Source organism: Narcine bancroftii, chromosome 11, assembly GCF_036971445.1.
Source record: "Narcine bancroftii isolate sNarBan1 chromosome 11, sNarBan1.hap1, whole genome shotgun sequence".
Taxonomy (NCBI): Eukaryota; Metazoa; Chordata; class Chondrichthyes; order Torpediniformes; family Narcinidae; genus Narcine; species Narcine bancroftii.
This window is the reverse complement of record NC_091479.1, coordinates 22,064,196-22,087,421: the sequence shown is the minus strand read 5'-3', so window position 1 is coordinate 22,087,421 and position 23,226 is coordinate 22,064,196. Positions and strand designations below refer to the sequence as shown.

General features: G+C 41.7%; 1 protein-coding gene across 1 annotated transcript in view; it reads left to right on the top strand.

Annotated features, from left to right (window-relative positions):
* Positions 1-22,672, top strand: part of LOC138745660 (ras-related protein Rab-8B) — an 81,084-nt gene extending 58,412 nt beyond the window's left edge. The window contains exons 3-8 of the mRNA XM_069902912.1: positions 3,919-3,979; positions 5,306-5,383; positions 12,349-12,438; positions 12,533-12,598; positions 17,380-17,430; positions 20,097-22,672. Of these exons, the coding sequence (XP_069759013.1) occupies positions 3,919-3,979; positions 5,306-5,383; positions 12,349-12,438; positions 12,533-12,598; positions 17,380-17,430; positions 20,097-20,192 (442 nt within the window). The 3' untranslated portion in view covers positions 20,193-22,672. The remainder of the gene's footprint in view (positions 1-3,918; positions 3,980-5,305; positions 5,384-12,348; positions 12,439-12,532; positions 12,599-17,379; positions 17,431-20,096) is intronic.
* Positions 22,673-23,226: the final 554 nt, after the last annotated feature.

Here is a 23,226-nt window from a genome sequence, read left to right as displayed (position 1 = left end):
CAAACATTACTGGCAAGAGTGGGCCTTTGAGTGTGTCCAATGGACTACTCCTGCGTGGTACAAGATTAGTTATTCCGTCTAACATACGGAACGAGGGGGTCGTAAAGTGGTGGGAACATGCCAGTCAAACGGTGTGGTGTGGTGGCCAAATCGGTGAGATTGTCTTGAGGTACAGAGAGTGCATCCAGGAAAGGACAAACGTAAGAGAATTGCTGATGCCAGGTAAATTTCCTGACAGGCCATGGCAAAAACTTGGCACGGACTTGTTCACTCCTGGAGAGAACCCATATTTATTAGTGGTGGACTATTTCTCGAGATTCATAGAAATATATACAACTCAGCCTGACACGAGCTTGGGAAGCAATGTTAGCGCTTTGAGCTTAATGGGCAAAATTGTAGAACGTTGGTCACAGTATAGAAGTGGTCTGTCTAGCTTGTTGGATTTGTTTCTTCCTACTATCACCTCGTCCCTGCTCCCCGGTCCTGCTCTGCTTGCTTCACGTCGGTGTTCAGTTACTCACCTTTGTCGAGCAGTAGACTTTTTCTATGCAATGATCTGACTCCCTGTTTCAGTGTTGTATATCCTACGTAATCAAGTATCAACAGCAATTCAAGTGTCAAGACTCCAAAGTGAATCTTCATTTTGTTTTTAACCATGCTGTCGATGCTCAATTTTGCCTCAAATTATACATTAACATTTTTTAAAAGTACACTTTCACAATACTTAACACAAAACTATTTTTGAGTTCAAGATTGGTTCAATATGACCTATTTTTAGCATTATGACAACCATTTCTGAAGAATCTTCATGCAGCAAGAACGGAAGTGGAGGGAGTAGTACAAAAAGCAAGACTGGTTTGCAGTTTCCACGGAAAAGTGAAAAGATAATTCCCTGCTGCAAAGCAGTAGAGTTCTTCACAATGCACCTGGTGATGAGGGACCAGGAAAGAGAACCAATCCTTAAGTGGAATGATTTTAATCTGGTGATCCACGAAAGTAAAACTTTCATCAGAATTAAAACATGCAAAATGTGCATAGATAGGTTGGAAGGCACATGAATCCTGTTTTCCAATGATCTGAGGCAAATGGTTCAAATTATTTTGGAGAATGATCATTCTAATAATAATGGAATGTATCACCTCAATTCCAGAAAAGTTAATTTACATGGATACAGGGTTATTCATTCCTGACCAGTGACCGTCTTCAACGTTGTACTCCACAGAAGGTTGATATTGGAGCAGTCAATGTAAAAATCAATCTTTTTGACTGGCTTCAAATAAACTCCGAACTATCCAGCCCATATTAATCTCCAGATTATTTTTCAAAGTGTAAGGCTACGGTGAAACATAACAGTTAAATGATCATCCGAAGAAAATCAGTTGGTCTGGTTTGTAATCTGAAAGATTAGATCACTAGACTCCAGTGTGACTTCAATAAAACATGTATTGCAGTTTCAGAATACACCACTGAGTGTTATGGCCCCATTATGGAAATTCGGCACACGTTGGTTTCACTTGTAATGCAGGAAGCTTAGTATGTGAGTGTCGATCCCTGACAGCCATGTTCTTTGGAATGTTATACTGTAGTTCGTTATATGTTAGAGAGTGGTAACTGAGTTGGTGTGAAGATGTAAAAATGATTCTCAGTGCAATAATTGCGTGTTTTTGCAGAATTGAAGAGAATGAAACCACTTCCTTCCAAATTGCTTTTTTTTTTGCATGAATTTGAATCTCACATTTGTATTTCCGGCAAGTGTCACGCCAGTTTATTGAACAATCTTGTGATGAATTGCCTTGAAGATTTTCACTATGAATCGACTTAACATGAATGTATTTTCTACAAATTTGAAAGTGTGTGCTTATTTCAAATACACTTTACCTTGTACTAATGTGCGTTGTAAAGTTCGTCTGCTATCATCACTCTGTCTACATACAACCAGACGCAAGTGTATGCATGCGCGCACACATAATAATCAATTTAACTCTATATAAATATTTTGGAATAGTTTACTTGTTTCATTTACAAGAGACCCCAACTTACAGGATACCATTCGTCCATCTCAGTCTGCGGGTGGGAAGAAGCTCAACTTGCGCTGTGTAACTCATCCTTGGATAGATGCCAGAAATATTGAAGCCTTTGGGACTGTGAAAGTATATGTTGGGTTTGGGGTAAGAGGTCTAAAGGATCAAGAATGTTATTTTACTCCAGAATCTGATTAGAATGTGGAATATGCCTGTGGCATGGTGGAGGCAGGTACTCCCAAACACTGAATTATTTAAATCGCCATGGCTAAGTATTTCTGGTCCAAATGCTGGTAAATGGAGTTAGCATGGATGCGGGCTGAAGGGCCTGTTCCTGTGCTCGATACAAAGGAAGCTTTTGTCACGTGGTCCGGTGCCAATGCCTTTTTTAATTACATCTCCTGCAAACATTTTCATTTTTTCCTTCCCCTCTTCAATCTGCTTCATTCATTCTCTCCTTCCCTCTTTCCATTCTTTCATTTTTCTGGCCTTAATATTTAAAGCATAAACATCGATTTTTACAGAACAGTGAGATTTCTTTCTATGGGAGATAATACTCACAATTGTATGACTGGGTCAGCCCTTGAGCTATAGATCTCATACATAATATTTTTAAAATTTAAATTATAAATTTAAATTTTTTTAATTTCGACGTACAGGACGGTAACAGGCCACTTTGGCCCAGGGGACCATTGTCACCCAATTTTGTAGAGCTTCTGTGATCCATTCCTACCAGCAAAATCAAAATTCCATTTTGTAATGCACAAACATATGGATGCTATATGTCCTGCATGTGTGTGTATTGCATGTGACTCCAGCATTTACAGACCTTTGTGTTTAAAGATCCATTTGCTGTCCTTTGACAGCATTGAGTAAACTGTTAATAACTGCATATAATTTCCTAAGCCGTGCATTCCCATGGATCCATGCCATTTGCTGGCTGCACAAGTAGAAATCCTACGGATGTTCTGTTCACCAAGTGCTGCTGTGACTGTGGGAACAACAAATATTGAATGCAACCAATTGTTGTGGATTTTAAGAGGAGCCTGATCTTCAGGCTGGCAAATCAACCCAGGTTACAGCATGGTAAAGACAAAAAAGATGATCGCGGAGTTTAGGAGGACCAGAAATGACCACCCTCCTCTTCACATTAATAAAGCAGCAGTGGGGGAATAGAGAGCACCAAGTTCCTTGGACACGCAACATCTCCTCACTTGATAAGAAGCCGCAACCGCGACTGCACTTCCTGAGAAGACTGAGGCGGGCAAGGCGACCGGCCACCATCCTGTTCACTTTTTAGAGGCACTCTTTCAAGAACACCCTGGCCAGTTGCATCAGTGTGGTACGGTTGCTGTAGTATAGAGCATTGGATCAGAGGTCAATCCACAGGACCATAAGAGCGGCAGAGAGGATCACTGGGGTCTCCTCCCCACCCAGGCATCAATGTGATCTACCAGGATTGTTGTCTGAAGAGGGCGTGTAAAATTGTAGAGGACCCCTTCCGCCCCACACACAGCATCTTTCAGCTACTCCCATTGGGAAAGAGATACAGGAGTATCAGAGCCAACGTCTCCAGGCTGTGAAACTGTGTCTTCCCACGGCCATTGACACTACTGAAAGAATGTTGAGCTGCTCATACAAACCGTCTGAGACTTGTATTTAACGAGATTTATATATTGTTATATACATACTGCATGCTCATAGTTTGTATGTGTGTGTCGTGTGTCTGCAGGTTTTTGCACCAAGGACCGGAGAATGCTGTTTCGTCAGGTTGTATGTTACAATAAGATGATGATAAACTTGTACTCCTTGCCACTCCTACAATTAAACAGCAAAGATGAGAGCATAGAAATCTGAAGTGTAACTTTTGATTAAATATCTTTTTTTTTGTAATCAGGGACACAGCGGGTCAAGAAAGATTCCGAACGATCACAACCGCATACTACCGAGGAGCTATGGTAAATATCTTCTTCTTTGGCTTGGCTTCGCGGACGAAGATTTATGGAGGGGTAATGTCCACATCAGCTGCAGGCTCGTTTGTGGCTGACAAGTCCGATGCGGGACAGGCAGACACGGTTGCAGCGGTTGCAAGGGAAAATTGGTGGGTTGGGGTTGGGTGTTGGGTTTTTCCTCCTTTGTCTTTTGTTAGTGAGGTGAGCTCTGCGGTCTTCTTCCAAGGAGGTTGCTGCTCGCCGAACTGTGAGGCGCCAAGATGCACGGTTGGAGGCGAGATCAGCCCACTGGCGGTGGTCAAGAGCTTTCTTTAGGCAGTCCTTGTACCTCTTCTTTGGTTCACCTCTATCATGGTAGCCAGTGGAGAGCTCGCCATAGAACACGATCTTGGGAAGGCGATGGTCCTCCACTCTGGAGACGTGACCCACCCAGCGCAGTTGGATCTTCAGTGGATTCGATGCTGTCGGATATAGTCTTCTAAATGAACCTTGCACATAAGTACAAATTAATGTTTGCAATTTTAAAAGGAACCATTAAAACTGCTTTCTTCTACTCAACCCCATTCAGTTCAAGTCTGAGTGCTCTCTTGTTTGAGATACACCACTGCCAAGAGTTCTGGGTGAGATAGCACGTCAAAGGTTAATGGAAAGGGAGAAAACCTAGTTCTGTGACGGTAGGAAAATGTGCAAGACTAATTCTCAATCATCTAAGCATCAACAGAAAAATAATCGGCAGTGCTCAACTACCTAGTGCATTGGTGGGGGCAGACTTGCCTCTAACCAATGAGCCAAATGCAGAGATACCAGTCTGCCTATGCAGTGACCCACTCTCTGCTGACTAAGGCAGGCCTGTGGAAGCAGAGCATTGTACTTTCTTGTGCCTTTAGCCGTCGAATGGACTTTGAAGAGGCTGTGGAATGGGTTGTCTGCCAGGTTTTCAATCTGGAAACTGCAATCTATTCAGTAAAAACTGTATAATTTCATTTTGCTTTAGATCCTAAAACTTCATGAAAAAATTTTGCAGCCTCTCTGAGGAATATTTCCAAACAAAATTTACAAGTTCCCTCTTTAATCTACATTCTTATCGGCAGAATTGTTTTAAAGCAAAGCAGGGTAGTGTTGGTACATAACACAGACACACATCTGCTCCCTCCTCATGGCCTTGCTCTAACCATCTTTAAAATGTCCCTTAAAAACAACAGATGAAATACTCAAGTGTGGTATTGTATCATGCTTGTTCGAGTGATGATGTGCTGTGAATTTATTTGCATGGAAGCAAAATGCAGAAAAGTACATGCCATAAACCCTACCACTTTTTGACCTTGTTTCTAGGGAATAATGTTGGTATATGACATAACGAATGAGAAGTCTTTTGATAACATAAAGAACTGGATAAGGAATATCGAAGAGGTAAGTAACAATTTGTGTTTGGCTTCGCTCTGTCAGCATTATCTGGACAGTTGATGCATCCCATATGTTTCCAAAGGCTGCCTTGTTACTAGGATAATGAGTTGGTTGTATTTTGCTGCTATTTGAAGAAATTATGGGTTTTTTTTTTAAAAGTGACATTATATAAATTTTGAAATTAACTCTTAAGCACCAAGAATGGCACATTGTTTTGCATTGCTTTAAGTTCTAGGATTGAATTGAGCCTTTTTCGACTGGATAGTACCCTGGGTCTTTGGTGAAATGTGTTTGAGAGTCCGTTGCAGAAAACCACCTTGAAGTGGCTAAGGTGGTGCAGAGAATTTTTGGTGATGGCCCAGAAGCAGTTCATGCTCTGAATAGAGATGGAACCAAAAATCTTGTTTCTTCATTGGTTTGCGTGAAAATGAGCCTGTAATCTTCAAAACAGAAGTCAGTGGTAATGTTACGCAGGTCGGATGCTCACGTGGATACAATTAGCGTTAATTCTTGCCAATTTGTACTGATGGTTAAGGGTGTGCAAGTGCAAAAACATATCGGCATCGGCATCTTGTGGTTCTGTTTATCCAAGAGAAATTTTGCAAAATAGAATATTAATCTGTCATAAACCATGGATTTAATTTTAGAAATCTGGTAATAAAGCCCCCAGTTGTAAGAATTTCAATGGATTGATTGATTTGGTCACTATAATCTATTCTTCCATTCAGAGCACCTGGATACTATGCCTGCAGTTGTATATTACCCTTTGGTTTAGCATTTCTTCATCACCTTGATTTTAAATTTAAATTGAGACAGGCGGCACAGTAACGGGCCCATGAGCCCGTTATCAGGAATTCAACCAATAAAAAAATTCCAGAAAATAGGTTTAAAAAAATACAAACGTTGAAAATTGGCACCTCCAGCCAGTTCGTCAATCCACACCACACACTGTCTCAAGCAATCGGCAAATTCACCTATTCAGCATCTTCTAATCCTCTTAGGTGACGGATACTGGGGGTTTTGCTGTACACCAATTAACCTACAATTCCCATAGGTTTTCAAAGGGTGGGGGGGGGGGGGGGGGGGGGAGGGGGGAACCAGAGTACCTGGAGGAAATTGGGAGAATGTACAAACTTCTTACAGACAGCGTTGGATTTGAGCTCAAGTTGCGATGCTCCAAATGTTGGCTGCGCTGCCCTAACTTTGGACCTTTTCAATATTACCTCTTGTGCAATTTTAATTGGTTTAGGGCTCTACTTCTATGCCCAGCTTCAGTTTCAATATTTGGGACAGCTGTTCCATGCATCCCTTTTTAAAATCCAACAGAGCATCCCTTTCCAACATGAGGGGTTGCAGCAACAAGTTTGGCTTTGTGAAGCGAGGATTGTTTTGCAGATTAAGAGGAGATTGGATGGAGCTGTGCAGGACATGTTGAGGTAGAATTGGAAAGAAGGTTCTTGTGACCTGAAAATCAAACCATTTTTCTTTCAAATGCTTCCAGCGTTTGGATTTCTTTTCATTCTCATGACTAGAGACTGATCCCAACAGTAAAATGTTCAAGCTGAAAATAGGCTGGATAAAGTCAAAGCAAAAGGTCTGGAGAGATTACAGAGAATCATTGGGTTACAGCACAGAAAGCAACCATTTTACCCCATTATGTCCACGTTGTATCTCTACGAGGATAACCACCCACTCATCTTTTGCTTGGAGTCTTGCAATTTTTTTTCTGTTACATTTATCCAGTTCCCTTTCTAATGCCCTCACATCTTACTTCCCTGCTCGCTCACTCTCTCTCTGCGCTGACCAAGTCCAGAATTGTGTATGGGCTTCCTCAGCCTGCTCCCCCACTTCCATGAGTTGTCCACACATGCGCCCCACACCCCAGCCCCCTCTTCACTATTCTGTTGTTTCTGATTGCCTCTTCAGATCCTGCTTCCATCTAGCACCATCCTCTATGCAGCTCACAATACGGCAGAGTTTTGTACTATCAAATTGGACTTGCTGTAGGACTCATCATTAATATGGATTTTTTATAAAAACGTCATGCAATATTGTTCCCTTTTCATCATCCTCCACTCCAAAAATAGTCCGTTTGCAGAACTATTAATTAGCCATCTTCATGTCCATCCTGTCAATGCTCCATTTACACCATGTGCTGACTTTCGACTTCTTCCACAGTATCTTATCAAAATTGTTAAAGTCAATGTACACTGCATTATCTTGTAAAATAAAAAGACTGCCAGCTGAAGTAGGAAGCAAAAGTTGCATTGCCCCAATAACTCTATCCATTAGGTCATTAAACAGTTCTTTCAAATTGACTAACCACCATTTGGCTTTGCTTTAATTATTCCAGTTGCTGATCAATAGTTTTGGAACCCTTCCCACCGCTGGTTAAACAGAGTAGTCTATAAATGCTGAGCTCACGATTGTTCTTTTTTTTAAACAAGGAAGGAACTTTCACTATTGTCCTCTTGCACCAGAATGTGTTGAACGATTGCAGTGTTTCTACACATTTTCTCCATGCATTCCATACAGATTTGAATCAAAATTCTCATAACTCCTTTCATTCCATTAATTTTCAACATTTCTAGTGTCTCTGTTAGTTCTTCCTTCACTCCTACTTCTCTTTCCCTGTAAACTATCTCATTCCTTCCAGCATCTCTCCAAGTCCCCATTTTTGCTCTTTCTGGGCCCCAACTCCTTGCCCTATTCATAGGGTATTCCTGGAGGTCACCATCCCTGGTTTATCCTGGGGCAATTATGATGAAGGCACACTATTTCCTGAGGTGTTTGAGGAGATTTGCTATGTCACCAAAGATGCTTCCAAGTTTCCACAGGTGTACCGTGGAGAGCATTTTGTCTGGTGGCATCACTCTCTGATATGGAGGTACTAATGCGTAGGACAGGAACAGGCTGCTGAAGGCACTAAACTCTGCCAGTGCCATCATGGATATCAGTCTTCACTCCATTAAGAACATCTTTAAGAGGCAGTTCCTCAAGAAAGCCCCTCGATCGTCACAGGGCCTCAGCACCTCTTCTCGCTGCTACCAGGAGCGTGAAGACACACACTCAACATTACAAAAAAAACAGCTTCTTCCCCTCTGTCATCAGATTTCTGATCAGACAATCAACCTACCTCACTTTTTTACACTTTTTACTTTTAAAATCCTGCATTTACGGAACTGTATTAGTAATTTTGCACCTTGTTCTGCCGCAAAGCAACAGCTTCCGTTACACGCCTCATGACAATAAATCTGATCCTGACCCCTTTTCATTTCCCATGCAGGGCAAGAGTCAGAGCAGTTTGCACAGAACCATGTGCATTTCTGTCCAAGAAACCAACGTGAATTTGGGCCGTTTATTAATCAGGATTCCAGTTAATGGGTCAGATGCTTCTGCACTTTTTTTTAGACCATCATTTTAGACCTCCTTTAAAAACAAAAGTATGTTTTGACCAAATGTTTCCTTTAATATTTGCTTTGTCCGATAATTTAATTCTGAGATACAGCCGCAGTACAAACCCTTCAGGTCCGTGAGCCCACGCTGCCCAAATACACCCATTTTGTATATTAAAATTGACAGCTTGGAAATGTGCTAATACCAGCTAAAATTTCGTGTTTTGGCATCTTGTTTGGCGCAGGCCTGTTACAAAGATGCTGAATACAGAGTAAACTTTGTCGTGACATTGGGATTTTTTTGCATCATCACTTTGAGACTCTTTTTCAACTAATATAGATTTCCAGAGGCTGAAGTAACTTGTAGAAAGCACTATATTTAATGTAGGATCACAGAACAACGTTCGGCTTGTTGGTTGCACTTTCAGAAACTTAGTGGACTGTGGTCGGCTGCAGCAAGAAAGCACTGGGGGTGTCATCTTTATGTGTATATGACAATAAGCTCTATTACGCATTCAGCCCCTCGCAAGGGCTCGTGGGCAGAAAGGGCCTTTTGATGTGCTGTATATCTAATTTTTTATTAATTAAAAATTTAAATTTAAAAAATGTAATTGAAAGACTAACAGATTGAGATTTTTGCCAAGAGCCAAGTGTGGTCGCTGTTTACAAGAGTACTTTTTAGACTGCAGGCATGTAACGGCATAATCAAGGAATTGTGCCGCTACACGGGCTGTCAAAGAAGAAATTTTGAGTCCATTCCTGCACCACGGTTTATCCTGCAGGATCCCTACAGTTTTTTGGAGGAAGCCTGCAGTATAAATCGCACTGGAAAAATTCATCCACTCTACTGCACTTCAAACCACCGGGATGGTTGCACTCGGGTACTTGCAGTCTAAAGAGGTGCCCAGTGTGAACACCACGCGGGCAGTAATTATATTGATATTTTTCAGCGATATTTCTCTACATTGCAGTCTAAAAAAAAATATTAAGGACAAAGAAGGAACTCACCCAAGCTGAGTGTTACAACTGTTTAGAATTAGTAGCTCTGGCCTAACTTTCTCCTCAGCAGTCAAGTTCATTGTTAAATTCTGATGTGAGCAGAGAATTTTACCCTGGATTGGGCATTTTACACAGCCACTGAACAGCAGGAATTTCCTGCTCCGGTGGCAGTGTTAAAATGTCAGGATGGAATTTTTAACACAAATTCCGTCCCGTAATTTTTCCACGGGTACCCCTACAATTTTTACAGAGCAGCGGTGGTGTAAATTGACCACAGCCACTCAGTTAAAAAAACCGACACCCCCCACCCGACAAGTTCAGCAACACAGGATGGCTGTGTAGAAGTGCCCTAGGGTACCCCTGTATAAATTACCACATTGGGACACAACAGAGTTAAGTATGCTATTAAAAAAATTTCAGAATAATTCCTAATTTCTATGTAAATTACCCAATTAACAATCTGCACAAACTGGTTTACCCTGTTGATTTCCCGTCTGCCTTTGAGTTTCAAAGTTCAGTGGGTCACTAAGAAGTATTTGTAATATGCATTAGCTCACATTTGCTACATGCCAACAGAAAACAAAGCCACAGATTCATGGAAAATCTTTAAGCTCACTGTTCCTGTCCTAAGTTGGAAGAGAGATTCCAATTTAAACAATTTAGTTGTGGCGATCATTAATAAATTTATCATTTTGCTTTTGAAAAATTACCTGATTTAAAGCTGAATGTTTAATGAACTTGGAGCAAATACATTAAAATTCTGTCACCTTCACTTGGAAAGAGGGAACCTTTGGAATTTGTTGCAACGGGTGGCTGTGGAGGCCAGGCGCTGGGTGCATTTAAGGCCAAAATTTATAGCTGGGCAGGGGAGTTGGGCTGAGTGAGAGAATGGATCTGTTCATGATGGAATGGCGAGGCAGATTCAACAGGCCGAATAGCCTACATCTGCTCCTATAGTTTATGGTCTTATGATATATGTTAGGCCTCACTGCACAGGCTCCTTGCTATTATTGAAAATTCCCTTCTTTGGTCATTCTGATTTGCATCAGTTTGAGCCATTTTTTTTCATTTGCTGGCTTTTTGCAGGATGGAAAGGTAAAGAGCAATGCTTTCCAACCGTTGTAATCTGAAGGAATCCCGAAGGTCAAGATTACTGTTATCCAGGGTAAATCCCAGTAGTACTGTAATTCTAACTTTTTTAAAAAAAAAAAAATTTGCTGTTTGCATTGAGTAAACATTCTCTCCGTGTTCGTATGGGTTTCTTCTGGGTGCTCGGTTTCCTCCCACGTTCCAAAGACGTACAGGGTTAGTAGGTTAATTTGGAACACAGGTGTATTTGCACAGTGTGGATAATAAGATCCTGGACACCTGGCGCCAGAAGTGGATCAGGTGTATCGAGGATTGTTATGAACGAGGGCAGCTCATGTCATTCGAACAGCTGAGGAATAGGAATGATTTGGGACCGTCTATGGCCCTGCCCGTGTGTAGCGACATGGAGATTGTAATTCGAAGGGGGAATACATTCAAGTTTATTTCTACGATGCATCTCCTATTCCAAAGTGAGGGCCCGAAGCTGGGCTTGCATAAGGCAAGGGAAAGGTGGGAGACGGACTTGGGCACAACAATCCAAGAGTGATGCTGATCAGATCTCTGTTGGGACAGTATGACAACTGTTATTAATGCCAGATACAGGTTGGCGCAATACAATTTCCTGCATCCACTGTACCTCACACCACAAAAACTACATAAATCTAAATCAGAAATCTCGGAAATGTGCTTTAGGTGTGATGTGGAGATTGGAGCCTTTATCCATTCAACCTGGCTGTGTATAATGGTGAGATCCTTCTGGGAAGACCTGGTGGACATTCTGAAAAAAATTGCAACGGTGGATTTTCCACAGGACCCAGAATCATACCTTCTGAGAAATATTCCCTGGTGTTTTAAACTGTCCAGATACCAAATTCAGTTTGTGAATGTTGCCTTGTCGGTCGTGTGCAAGTTCGACTCCCAACTAAATATTACACGATGGAATATGGAAATGCAGATTGTATTCCCCTGGAGAAAATCATATGTAGTTTAAAGAGGAAATATGACACATTCGTTGGGGTGTGGTAACCCTATCTGCAGCTTATAGGTTACCAGATGTCCCCTTTTCAAATGAAAGAAAGGTAAAAATCCGTTCTAATAGTTGGAACGATTGAGAGAAATGAAGGGGTCGTGGGGCAGACGATGTGTTCTTGTTTTGTATCTTTTTCATTTTACTTTGTTACTCTGGGTTTATATTTGGTTCCTTTAAGGGTCTGAAACTATAGATTTGTGCTTCTTTATGTTTGTTTAATTTACATAATCTTTTCCTTGTGGTATTAGGGTAAAGGAAGGAAGGGAGCGGGGGGGGGGTGGGGGGAATGGATTCTGAGTGTAATATATCATTGTTGAGAAGGTTGTGCTCTTTTGAATTTGAGTGAGTCTCAGAAAATCAAAAATTCAAAAAGAAATTGTATATTTGGGTGACAGACTCATGGGCCGAAGGGCCTTTTACCGGGCTGTATGTCTAAATAAACTACCTCTGTTTCTTAGCATGCGTCTTCAGATGTAGAAAGAATGATTCTAGGCAACAAGTGCGATATGAATGAGAAAAGGCAAGTGTCAAAGGAACGAGGAGAAAAGGTAAGGTAACAAAAATTGTTGCCTTTATTTTGAATATTCATTGTTTAAATGTAGCTTGCTTTCTTTCTAATTGCTTATTTTTACTGTTCCACAGTTAGCGATAGATTATGGGATAAAGTTCCTGGAAACCAGCGCAAAATCCAGCATAAATGTTGAAGAGGTAAGAAAGCCGGAAAAATAGCTGCATCCTGATTGAAAGCACTGTGGTTATTATTACATAGTAGTAAAACTGGAAGTTCTCAGACACTGTGATTAAAGTAAAAAGACAATCCTGGGACAACTCATCAGATCAAATCGTGTACTTTATGTAGCAAAGATAAAGATACCGACATTTGGGCTTGAGGCCTTCATCAAGGTATATATTTGTTATTACAGTATGAATTTTAATTGAAAATGTAGTTACAAAGATTGAAATTGAAACAAATATTTGACAGGATAGTCAGCATCTATTGGGGGGAGGGGCACTGGTAGGGGGGTGAAACAACTAGCAGTTCATTCTGATGTTATCCGGAATACGAGGAACTGGCAAAAAAAATCACAGAAAATAAATAGGTTACAAAATGCAGGTTTAAAAGTGACAGACAAGAAAATGAATTAAAAGAATAGAAGATTTTTTTTTAGTATTATTTTAATGTCATTTGATCAATTGAAAGATAAATATGAAATGTCGAATGACACAATATTTTCTTATTATCAATTTAAAAGCATATTTAAAGGAGAAGATGGGAACAAGTTTAAGACTACCTGAGTCGAGTTGTTTTGAATATATAATTAATAGTTTAAAAATGTATTCCTCTCTTCTTTGGCTTGGCTTCGCGGACGAAGATTTATGGAGGGGTAATGTCCACGTCAGCTGCAGGCTCGTTTGTGGCTGACAAGTCCGATGAGGGACAGGCAGACACGGTTGCAGGGGAAAATTGGGTGTTAGGTTTTTCCTCCTTTGTCTTTTGTCAGTGAGGTGGGCTCTGCGGTCTTCTTCCAAGGAGGTTGCTGCCCGCCGAACTGTGAGGCGCCAAGATGCACGGTTGGAGGCGATATCAGCCCACTGGCGGTGGTCAATGGGGCAGGCACCAAGAGATTTCTTTAGGCAGTCCTTGTACCTCTTCTTTGGTGCACCTCTGACTCGGCGGCCAGTGGAGAGCTCGCCATATAACACGATCTTGGGAAGGCGATGGTCCTCCATTCTGGAGACATATGCATATTAAATTACAAAATAATAAAAATTATAAAGAAATGTACAAAAAAAAATGAGGGGAAGAGGGTTTAAATATACGGATAAAAAACAAAATTTGGTCTGAACTATGTAATGGTATTATAATAAATACTCAGTACCATGATACAATATAATTTGTTACATAGATTATATATTACACCTCAAAAATTAAAAGAATGGAATCCCACAATATCAAATAAATGCTTCCGATGCAAACAAGAAATTGGTGCAATACTACATTCAACTTGGACATGTGAGAAAGTAAAATTCTTCTGGGATGAATTGAATCTAATGTTAAATCAAATAAAATAAAAAAATAAGATACCTAAAGATAAAATTTTACAGTTAAAATTGGATAGATCTCAAAAACAATTTATTATGATTGGTTTAGCAGCGGCAAAAAGAAGGATGGCAACAACTTGGAAAATATAGCCCTGGTTTATAGAATGGAATACCTGTATTCCATTAGAAAAAATTACCTATAATTTTGGACAATTTTTTTTAAAAATCTGGGAACCATATATAAAGTTCAGTGGTGATCACCAGTCTCAAACCTTCAACTCTTAAAGGGATAGTATAATGTATGTTCCTGAATATAATATATATATTATTCATCGAGTCAATAAAAATGGGATAATAACCAGATGATACCTTTTTGGGGGGGCGGAGAGATGGGGAGAAAATGGAAAATGTCACTATGTATGTAGGTAAAGTGTACAGTTTTGAATTATTAAATAAATTTTTCAGTTTAAAATTGGCTCCCCCAGGTGGTCTGTTGGGGAGAAATCCTGGCCCGATCAAACCTTTGTACTCTTGGCCCTATAGGTTGATCCTTATAAATTTTCCATGTGCTGCGTGTGGAAATTACAGCACAGAATATGTTATTTTGACCCAGCCTGTCCATTCCATTCAAGCCAATCCCATTTGTTTGCATTTGGCCAGTAACCCTGTAAACTTTTCCTATCCATGTATCTGACTAAATGTTTTTGACATGACAATTGCCGCACTTGTACCACTTCCACGGCAGCCTGTTCAATATACTCATCGCCCTCCCATGTGAAGAAGATTGCCTCTCCTACCTTAAATCTATGCCTTCTAATTTTAGATAGTTTACCCAAGAAGAACGATACAAATTTTTAACCTTGTCAATGCTTGTCTTGATTTTATAAAACTCTAAGGCTCCCTCTTAGCCTCAAGAGAAGTCCCAGGCTCTCCTTGTAATTAAAACCTAGCAGTCCAGCAACATTCTTGTGAATTTATAGCCTAGGCATTAAATTGCTGGATCAGAGACCAAGACATGTCTTTACATAACAATTTAAGTTGGGGATGAAATGCTTGCAGCTATCACTTGCTGACTCATTCCAGACTGACAGCAATATCCTTCATTATTAACTCTGAGATGCTTAGCAATTGGGTTCAGCATTGATTGCTGGACTTGCCAGCAACTTCCACCCTCATGAATGAAAATCTAATGTGCATTGAGCTCCTTGGTCTTATTTCCTTTCCCTTGCTTTGCTCTGCCACCTCCTTTCTTTTATGTTTTCAGCCCTTTGCCCACCTTGTTTGGTGTTAGCATGTCGTTCTGCCTGGGTAACCTTGGCTTTTCCAATTTCAGGGTACTCCAACCTAGTCCACTGTTTTTTATCTATCCTTTAGCTGTTCCCAACACCCACTCCCCAGCCTGTCTCCCACTCTGCATCTCTTTCATTTAAATGTTTTGGACGTACAGCATGGTAGCAGGCCCTTCTGTCCCATGACCTCGTGCTGCCCAATTACACCTGATTAACCTACAATTCCTGTATGTTTTGAAGGGTGGGAGGAAACCCCCACAGACACGGAGAGAACGTATTAATTACAGACAGAGCCGGCCGAATTCGAACCCCAGTCGCTGGCACTGTAACAACGTTGCGCTAACTGTGCCGTGTATTATCTTATTTCCTCTTGGCCATTCAACTCTCCTTCCCCTTCTACTCCTATCTCCCCTTCCTACATTGTTCTTAAAGGGTCCTGACTAGAAACTACTGTCCCATTTCTCTCCATGGATAATGCCTGGCCTGCTGAGCCAAGATTCCCTTTATTGTCATGTCTACAAAATAATTGTTTTCCGGTGTGTGCCCTGTAAAGTTGCTTCTACTCTCATGCTACTTTCAAGACTAAAAAAGAGAACTAAAAGAGTTTCAGAAATTTTGATTGTCCATGGATCCCACCACCACTGTAGCTGTCCAGCCTCAACCCCTGACTTCAGACGCACAAATCTCTCAGTATCCGAAGACCTTCAGGAGCCTGAGTCGCAGTCACTCTCAAATCCCGGTTCCAATAACTGTGGTCTCGTGCAAGGCCTTTGGCTGCTGAGTAAAAACATGATGCTGGAGAAACTCAGCAGGTCAAACAATGTCCTTTATACAACAAAGATAATGATACAAAACCAGTGTCAAGCCCAAAATGTTGGTTCTGTATCTATCTTTGCTGTATAAAGGACACTGTTTGACCTGCTGAGTTTCTCCAGCATTGTATTTTTACTTCAATCATGGAGTCTACAGACTTTTGTGTTTTACTCCTTTGTCTATTAAGCCCCAATTCTTTTTCTCTGCTTCTTCACGGCAGGGGATGTTCTTCTCTGTCTGCACCCTTGAAGTTGGGCTGCATGACTCTTCAATTTTTTTTTAAAAAAAGACCCACTCTGTAGGCAGTTCATACCACTTATTTATCAAGATTCCAACATCTGCAGTTGTTGTTTTTCTATCTAGGTTTTCTTGTGTGCTTCAGGCATCTGGTTTCAATTTGTATCAACAAGTAAAATTAAATTTGAGGTTCAGGAGTTGGAGGTTAACATTTCTAAACATGGTAACAAAGCTGCAGTTAATTGGGTGAAATGTTAAGGTCAAATGCAGCTAACAATCTAAACATGCCAATATACAAAAGCATTAAGCCTGATTTTTTTTTTAACTGTATCTGCAAGTTTTTTTTTCCTTTACTCTTATAGAAACTAATCTGGACCAAAATAAGTTGTGTTCACCATGCAAGCATCTCCAGTCACACTGAACTAGTGTGATTTGTTCGTAAAATGCTTGCAACCGTTGGTTTTAAATTTGTGATTCCTTATAGCCTCTCAAAATCAAAATGGTAGGCAAAATGTTGAACTCAACTAAATGTGGGCAGTACTTTACAAATCAGAAAGCACGTTAAAATGCGGCACCTTGTGTTTCAGGTCAGTGGCCTTCCAACAGAACAGAAGGATAACACAGGAAAAGTTGACAGTCTTAAATATTTCTTTGTACAAAAGTAAAGAAAGTGTTGCTAGTGGATGGAATGCTGCTTACCAGGATGTAAAATTGTACAAATCATGGTTGGTCTAGCAGTTAATGCACAGTTATTATGGGACCAGCAACTTGGGTTTCATCCGTCACTGTTCGTAAGGAGTTTGCAAGTTTTCCCTGTCCTTCAGTCTCATTCCACCCTCCAAAAGCGTATGGGATTAGTAGTTAATCAGGCAGCCTCCGTTTAGCCAGAATGAGCTTCTACCATGTGTTTTTTTTTTTTAAACTGTGTTCATGTACAGGCAGAAAGCAACATTGATTATAGTTAGCCCCAAAATATTTCAATCTGTCAGGAGGATGTCTCTCACTGTTGTGTTAAATGAGCAGCTTCTAACATCACTCCATTTCCTGAAGCACAGGTGCATGATAACAACAAGCACGTTTGTCAGTCACTTATTTATTTTGTTGCAGGCGTTTATTACACTTGCACGAGATATCATGACGAAACTCAACAAGAAAATGGTATGTAAATGTTTCTAGAGCTGGAAGATGTGCCTGCAGGATTGTGACGTACAAATGTGATAAGAATTGTCCCTTTGCAGCAAGAGTGCTCGTTGATCGGATGATATTTCCCCGTGTACTCCCTGCGCGCTTCACCCACTCTTTCTGACTATGCCGTCTGAGTGTCTCCTGGGCTCTGCCTCCGGTCCCGAGCGTGGCCAAGAAAATTGTATCGTGAAGCGTTTTAGTGCAGGTAGTCCTCAACTTACGGTGGGGTTACTTTCTGGCGCTCTCGTCGGCTATCGAAAAGAATCGGAAGTCAGTGGAATCGGTGTGGGGACTGACTCAGGGCTGCTGTGAGAGAGCAGGGCAGTGGAATCTGGGGCCTGTCGGTAGACACTGAAAATTCAAAGTACAGATTTGAACCATCGTAACTTCGAAAAATCACGTCGGACCCTGGTAAGAAGGAGACTATCTGTCTTCCATGAATTTCTAGTTCTTTCCCCCCCCCCCCCCTTGGGCCTTCAACGGAAAAGAAATAAAGTTTCACGAAGTATGAAAGCTTAACTATAATACAAATGAAGATTGAATGAACCCTTTCGGTTGGTGGAAATCACCCAGCCAAGAAATGCTGAGCAGAATCCCTCTGCTCACCTTGTGAATGGCAGGGCTGGCATGCAGATTTTGTAACAAAGCTTGCTCTCAATTCTGGTGAGTCAGACCGTGCAGCAAGGCCCCAGAATGGTCATTCTTATTCAGGAGTTTGCTATTCCAGGTTATTAAATGAAAAGAGAATATCGCTAAGAGGATCCCTCATCTAAATTGAATTGATTTTTTTTTAAATTTAGACGTAACGGCACAGTGACGGGCCCTTTTGGCCCCTGACCTGTACTGCCCAATTACACTCAATTGGCCGACAACCTTCAGTCCATTTTAGTCACCTTGTATTTTGAATTGGGTGGCAAATGTTGTCTGTGCCATTTTGAAAACAAGCTCCGTTTCTGGTTCCCAACCATCAACTTTGGTTCCAGTTTGGGGGCAGCGATGAAGGCATCGTGCACTGGGCAATATTTTAGCATCGTGCTTCATCAGAAATCCTGCTTTTAGACTTAAAAGCTGCAGTAATCCCTTCTGCTCGGCCTATATAGATTTTGAATGAAGCACAAAAGTCTGCAATTGTAGTAAGAACACAGAATCGCTGGAGGAACTCAGCCGATCTTGCAGCGCCCGTAGGAGGTAGAGATATGTTTTGGCCCCTAGTCCTTTTCAAGGTATAAGCAAAATGTAAGCAGGGTCTGAATTCCCCCTTTCTCTCTGTAGTGTCTATCTACTCCCATACCAAGGTCTTCCATGCCAGATCATCAGTGATGTCTTCCTCCTTCTTCAAGCAACGCAGATTTCCTTCTACAACCATCAACTCAGCCCTCACCGCATACCCTTCATTTCCCGCACATCTGCCCTGGACACCTCTGTCCCCACGCGCAGCAAGGACAGGATTTCCCTACCATCCCACCAGCCTCCATGTCCAACGCATCCTCCTCCGCCATTTCCGCCGCCTACCACGTGCTCCAACTATTAGACACATATTCCCATTTCTATCTTCTTCAGGGACCACTCCCTCTGTGACTCCCATCATCCACACCTCCCTCTCCACCTATTGTCCCATTGACACCTACCCCTTGTGATCACAGGAGATGCTCAACTTCCTCCCTCACCAAACAGTACCTCCAAGGGAAGCAACACATATCTACTGCATCCAATGCTCCCGTTGTGGTCTTCTCTACAGTAGAGAGACTGGGCGCAGACTTCATTGAGCACCTCAGCTCTGTCCGCCACAGTAGCACAGGTCTCCCAGTGGCCACCCATTTCAATTCCCCAACCATTCCCTTGCTGTCATGTCTGTCCGTGGTCTCAAGCACTGCCAGACTGGGACCACTTGCAAATTGGAGGGTCAACACCTAGTCTTCCATCTGGATGGTATTAACATTGACTCATCCGTTTCCATTAAAACCCATCCACCTCCCCGACTTCTTATCTCCTTTCCTCTACTTCTGTCTGTCTCCTTCCCTTTTCACTTTCTCCTTTAACAGAGCCCAAATCAATTCTCACCTTTCCTCTTATTATATCCAATGAACTCCTTTTGTCTGTTGGTCTACATTCCTCCACCTCCCATTCACCCCTTCCCTCTTTCCCCAGCCTTTAATTTGGATGCCTACCTGCTTTTTGCTTGTACGTTGAGGAAGGGCTCAGGCCTGCAACATCGGTAATATATCTTTACCTCCTATGGACCAGAGACAGTCTGAGTTCCTGTGTTTTTACAATATGGCTTGGTACTTCCTGAGGCCCAAAGGAAGACTCTTGTTGAAGTAGTTTCCTGAGGGTTTGTTGAGTGAAAAGAGATCACTGCTGCCCCAGCCCGCTTCTTTAAAACCCATTTTAGCAATATCAATATCGTAGGTGTGTACATTGGTGATTCTCAGAATCATCTGTTCACCATCTTGCTGCAATGAACAGATGGGCAAACTGGTTAGCTGTCACTTGTATTTACAACGGACATTTTGCCAGATGTCACCATGCAGGCGGTGTTGGTGCCTCGGAGGTATTACAGGAGGGTGCTGTGATAAATGAAGAGCTTGTCTGATTTGCCTCCATCTTTCTTGAATGTAACTTGATGCATCTGTTTCCAGAATGAAAACAGTCCTCCAGGAGGCAGTGGACAAGTTAAAATTACCGCCAAGAACCAGTCAAAGAAAAGCAGCTTCTTCCGGTGTACGCTGCTTTGATGGACTTGAAATGACAAGACTGCAGCATCTTTAGGGCAACCTTCTCTGCTTCCCTGAGAGCACAGTGTTGATCAGCCTCCACCTGCTGCTGTTGAGTGCTCGCTGTTTGCAGATCACCTGTTGGTCTTCCCTGAGTGGGTTGGGCACGTACCCAAGCCCGCCCCCCCCCCCCCCCCCCCCCATCCCACTCTTCCCATCTCCCCCCTCTCCCCAGCCCAGTTGGCTCATTGCGACGGAAATGGAAGATTTGGAGATACAGGAATATGATGTGTGAACTTGTTTAATGGAGACTGCCTACTGTAGAAGCTGTTTGTGTCTGGAACCATCCATACAGTGAAAATGCCACAATCATCTTTCATCCCCTTGCAAATTAAATTGTGTTCCCATTCCCAAATGTTCAACCTTCTGACCTCTCCCTTCTCTTCCACTCTGGATGTCATTTTCCCAATTTCAGTTAGGCTACACAGACTGGCGTAAGAGGCCCTGGGTAGGTTGAACTTCTTTAAATGCTCTTTATCTTGACCAAGTGCTCTGAAGTCAAAGCTACTCAGATGACCAGATTGTCTTGTGGTTATGCCAGCCAGCCTAGAATTGGGGTAGAGTTGTGGGTTGACTGCTAGCTGCAAGAGTGCTGCCAAGGGAGCTGTTGTGCCAAGATGGAGAAAATCAGCCTCGGATCCTGCCGTTCACATCGCTCTCCCTTAAATTCAAAGACAATAGGTCGAGCTGTGATGTTCTCCATGGTCAAGCGAGCTGTTTAGAAGATCAAGTGTCACTTTGATGGCTCCTTTGCCAGCAAGGAATCAGTGCCTTGAAGCAAAACATTGAAGGAACTGGTGGAAGTGAGTATGGAGGTTTAAAAAAAAAGCACAGACTGGATTTTAAAGGGAGTAGGTGGAAGATGGGGGGTGGGGGGGGGGGGGGGGGTGGGGATTTGCCATTGTTTGAAAACTAGCAAGATGAGTGTTGAGGGACAACCAGTTTGCCGGTATTACCAGACTCTCACTGTCTACCCTCCTTTTCTAAATTTCACTGTGTGAGCACATACACCTTTCCCCTGTGTACTATCTCACAGATGTAAATCCTTTATGGGCAACCCTTTTGGGACCGGGCTGTCCTAATCACTTGTCGCCACATACAGATCTTGCAGCTCTGGGCTATTGTAACACGTTAAATCAGATTCGAGTGTCTTTCTGTCACAGTGCAGAGGCCGACGTGCACTGACTGCCAGATCACTGGAGTGATCGATGTTTCTTTCATGCCCTAGCTGCATCCTTTGTGCAGCGAAAGCAAAGAATCTTCAGCCAGCTCTTCAACGCCCGCGAGACTGCTGTTGCCAAGGCTTCTACAATTTCATTCTCTTCAAACGATCAAACAAACAAAATTACGATAACTTTATTGAAAGGAAAACCACTGGGCATTATCAAAGATGCATCGAACTTTGCCAATGTCTTTCATTGTCTTGATGTTTGTCAAAGACCATTATCCGGGCAGTTGCTACAAGAATGTGAACACACATGCCTGTCTCCATGAGCAACCTTCTCCAGCCTGACTATTATGAATACGCTTCTTGACGCAGCGGTACAGTGGAGTATATGCTCTGATGTATAAAAAAAAATGTTTTTGCTATTTTCTTAACTGTAGCTATGCTAAATTATAAGTACATCGCGGAAGACCGTAGGAAGTTCACTTTCCGCATGACAAGAGTGAGGTTTCTAAAAGAAACGATTTGCATTTGATATTAAATGCTTTCTTATTGTGAACTTGTTCACTATGTAACAGTAAGTCTGCAAAACTTGGGGATTGGCTTGCAGTACAGATACTAATTATCCAAAAAAAAAAGATTCCCTGTGGATTTTGAAAGAATTTTATTTCACGAAATGATCGATGTGTATGGTTTACAAGAAACTTGTCTGTAGAAAAGAATGCATATTTGCAGCAGTAATTACTGTTTTCAGGGCTGCACTTTATTAATTCTTAATAAACTACTTCAGTGTTTATTTTTAATCTTGGTCCTGTGGAAAGCAAGAGTTCGGCGTAAGTGAGTTTGCAGTAACTGTAAGCACGTGTGAATCTGTGCCCGTGACTGTATCACACCTGCATAAAATCTGTCCAATCCTAGACAGAAAAGAGCTTTTCTATCACCTTACAGTTTGTCAAAAAATACTTACCAGGGACCATCAATAATTTTATTACATTGTAAATTATAATACATAATCTCATACCCCCTTATCCTTTCCAAAGAAGATTTGGAATTTTTTTTTATTAACTCTAAATATTTGAGAGAATATTTGAAAGACCCTGACAATTATTGTATGTACCTGCAGCTAAATGAATAGGATGGGTTCCTGTGATAAGTGTTTTAACATTTGAATCCAATTAATTCATGTAGTGATGTTCTGTAAAGTAAACTTGGTGGGTTTTATTATTCAGTGTGGTCTTCTTTTATAATGAAAATAAAATTCCAGAATGAGCAGTGATCCTTAGTTATCTGTAATGTCATGTTCAAGTTACCTTTGGGAAGAGACTTTTGCACAATTCCCGAATTTAACCAGGCTTCCCTGTTGGTGCATCTTGGAAAACAAAAACTTTGCAAAATGAACTGCATCTATCTTGATCTCCCAGTGCACAGCAAATGATGGCCTATTTTCATGAAATAGTCTTCATAAATTAAATCCTATAACCTTTAAGAGCTGGTTAATGTAGCAGTTGGCACACTGCCATTAGTGTTCCAGTGACTCAGGTTCAAATCCAGCGCTGTCTATAAGGAGTTTGTACGTTTCTCACATATGTGCGTGGGCTTCCTCCCACCCTCCAAAACACACGGGGCTTGTAGGTTAATTTGGGAATACTGGCTCGTGGGCCCAAAAGGCCTGTTACCGTACTGTACATTTTTTTTGAAAATTGTAAGTCAGTACACTTGGTTGCAAATTCCAAGTCACCTACATGTTTGAAACTCGAAGCCGCTGCAGTGTTTGCATTTGCCATTGCAAAATTGAGAGCTGACAGTTTGCAATGCAGCCCTGGAGCCTGA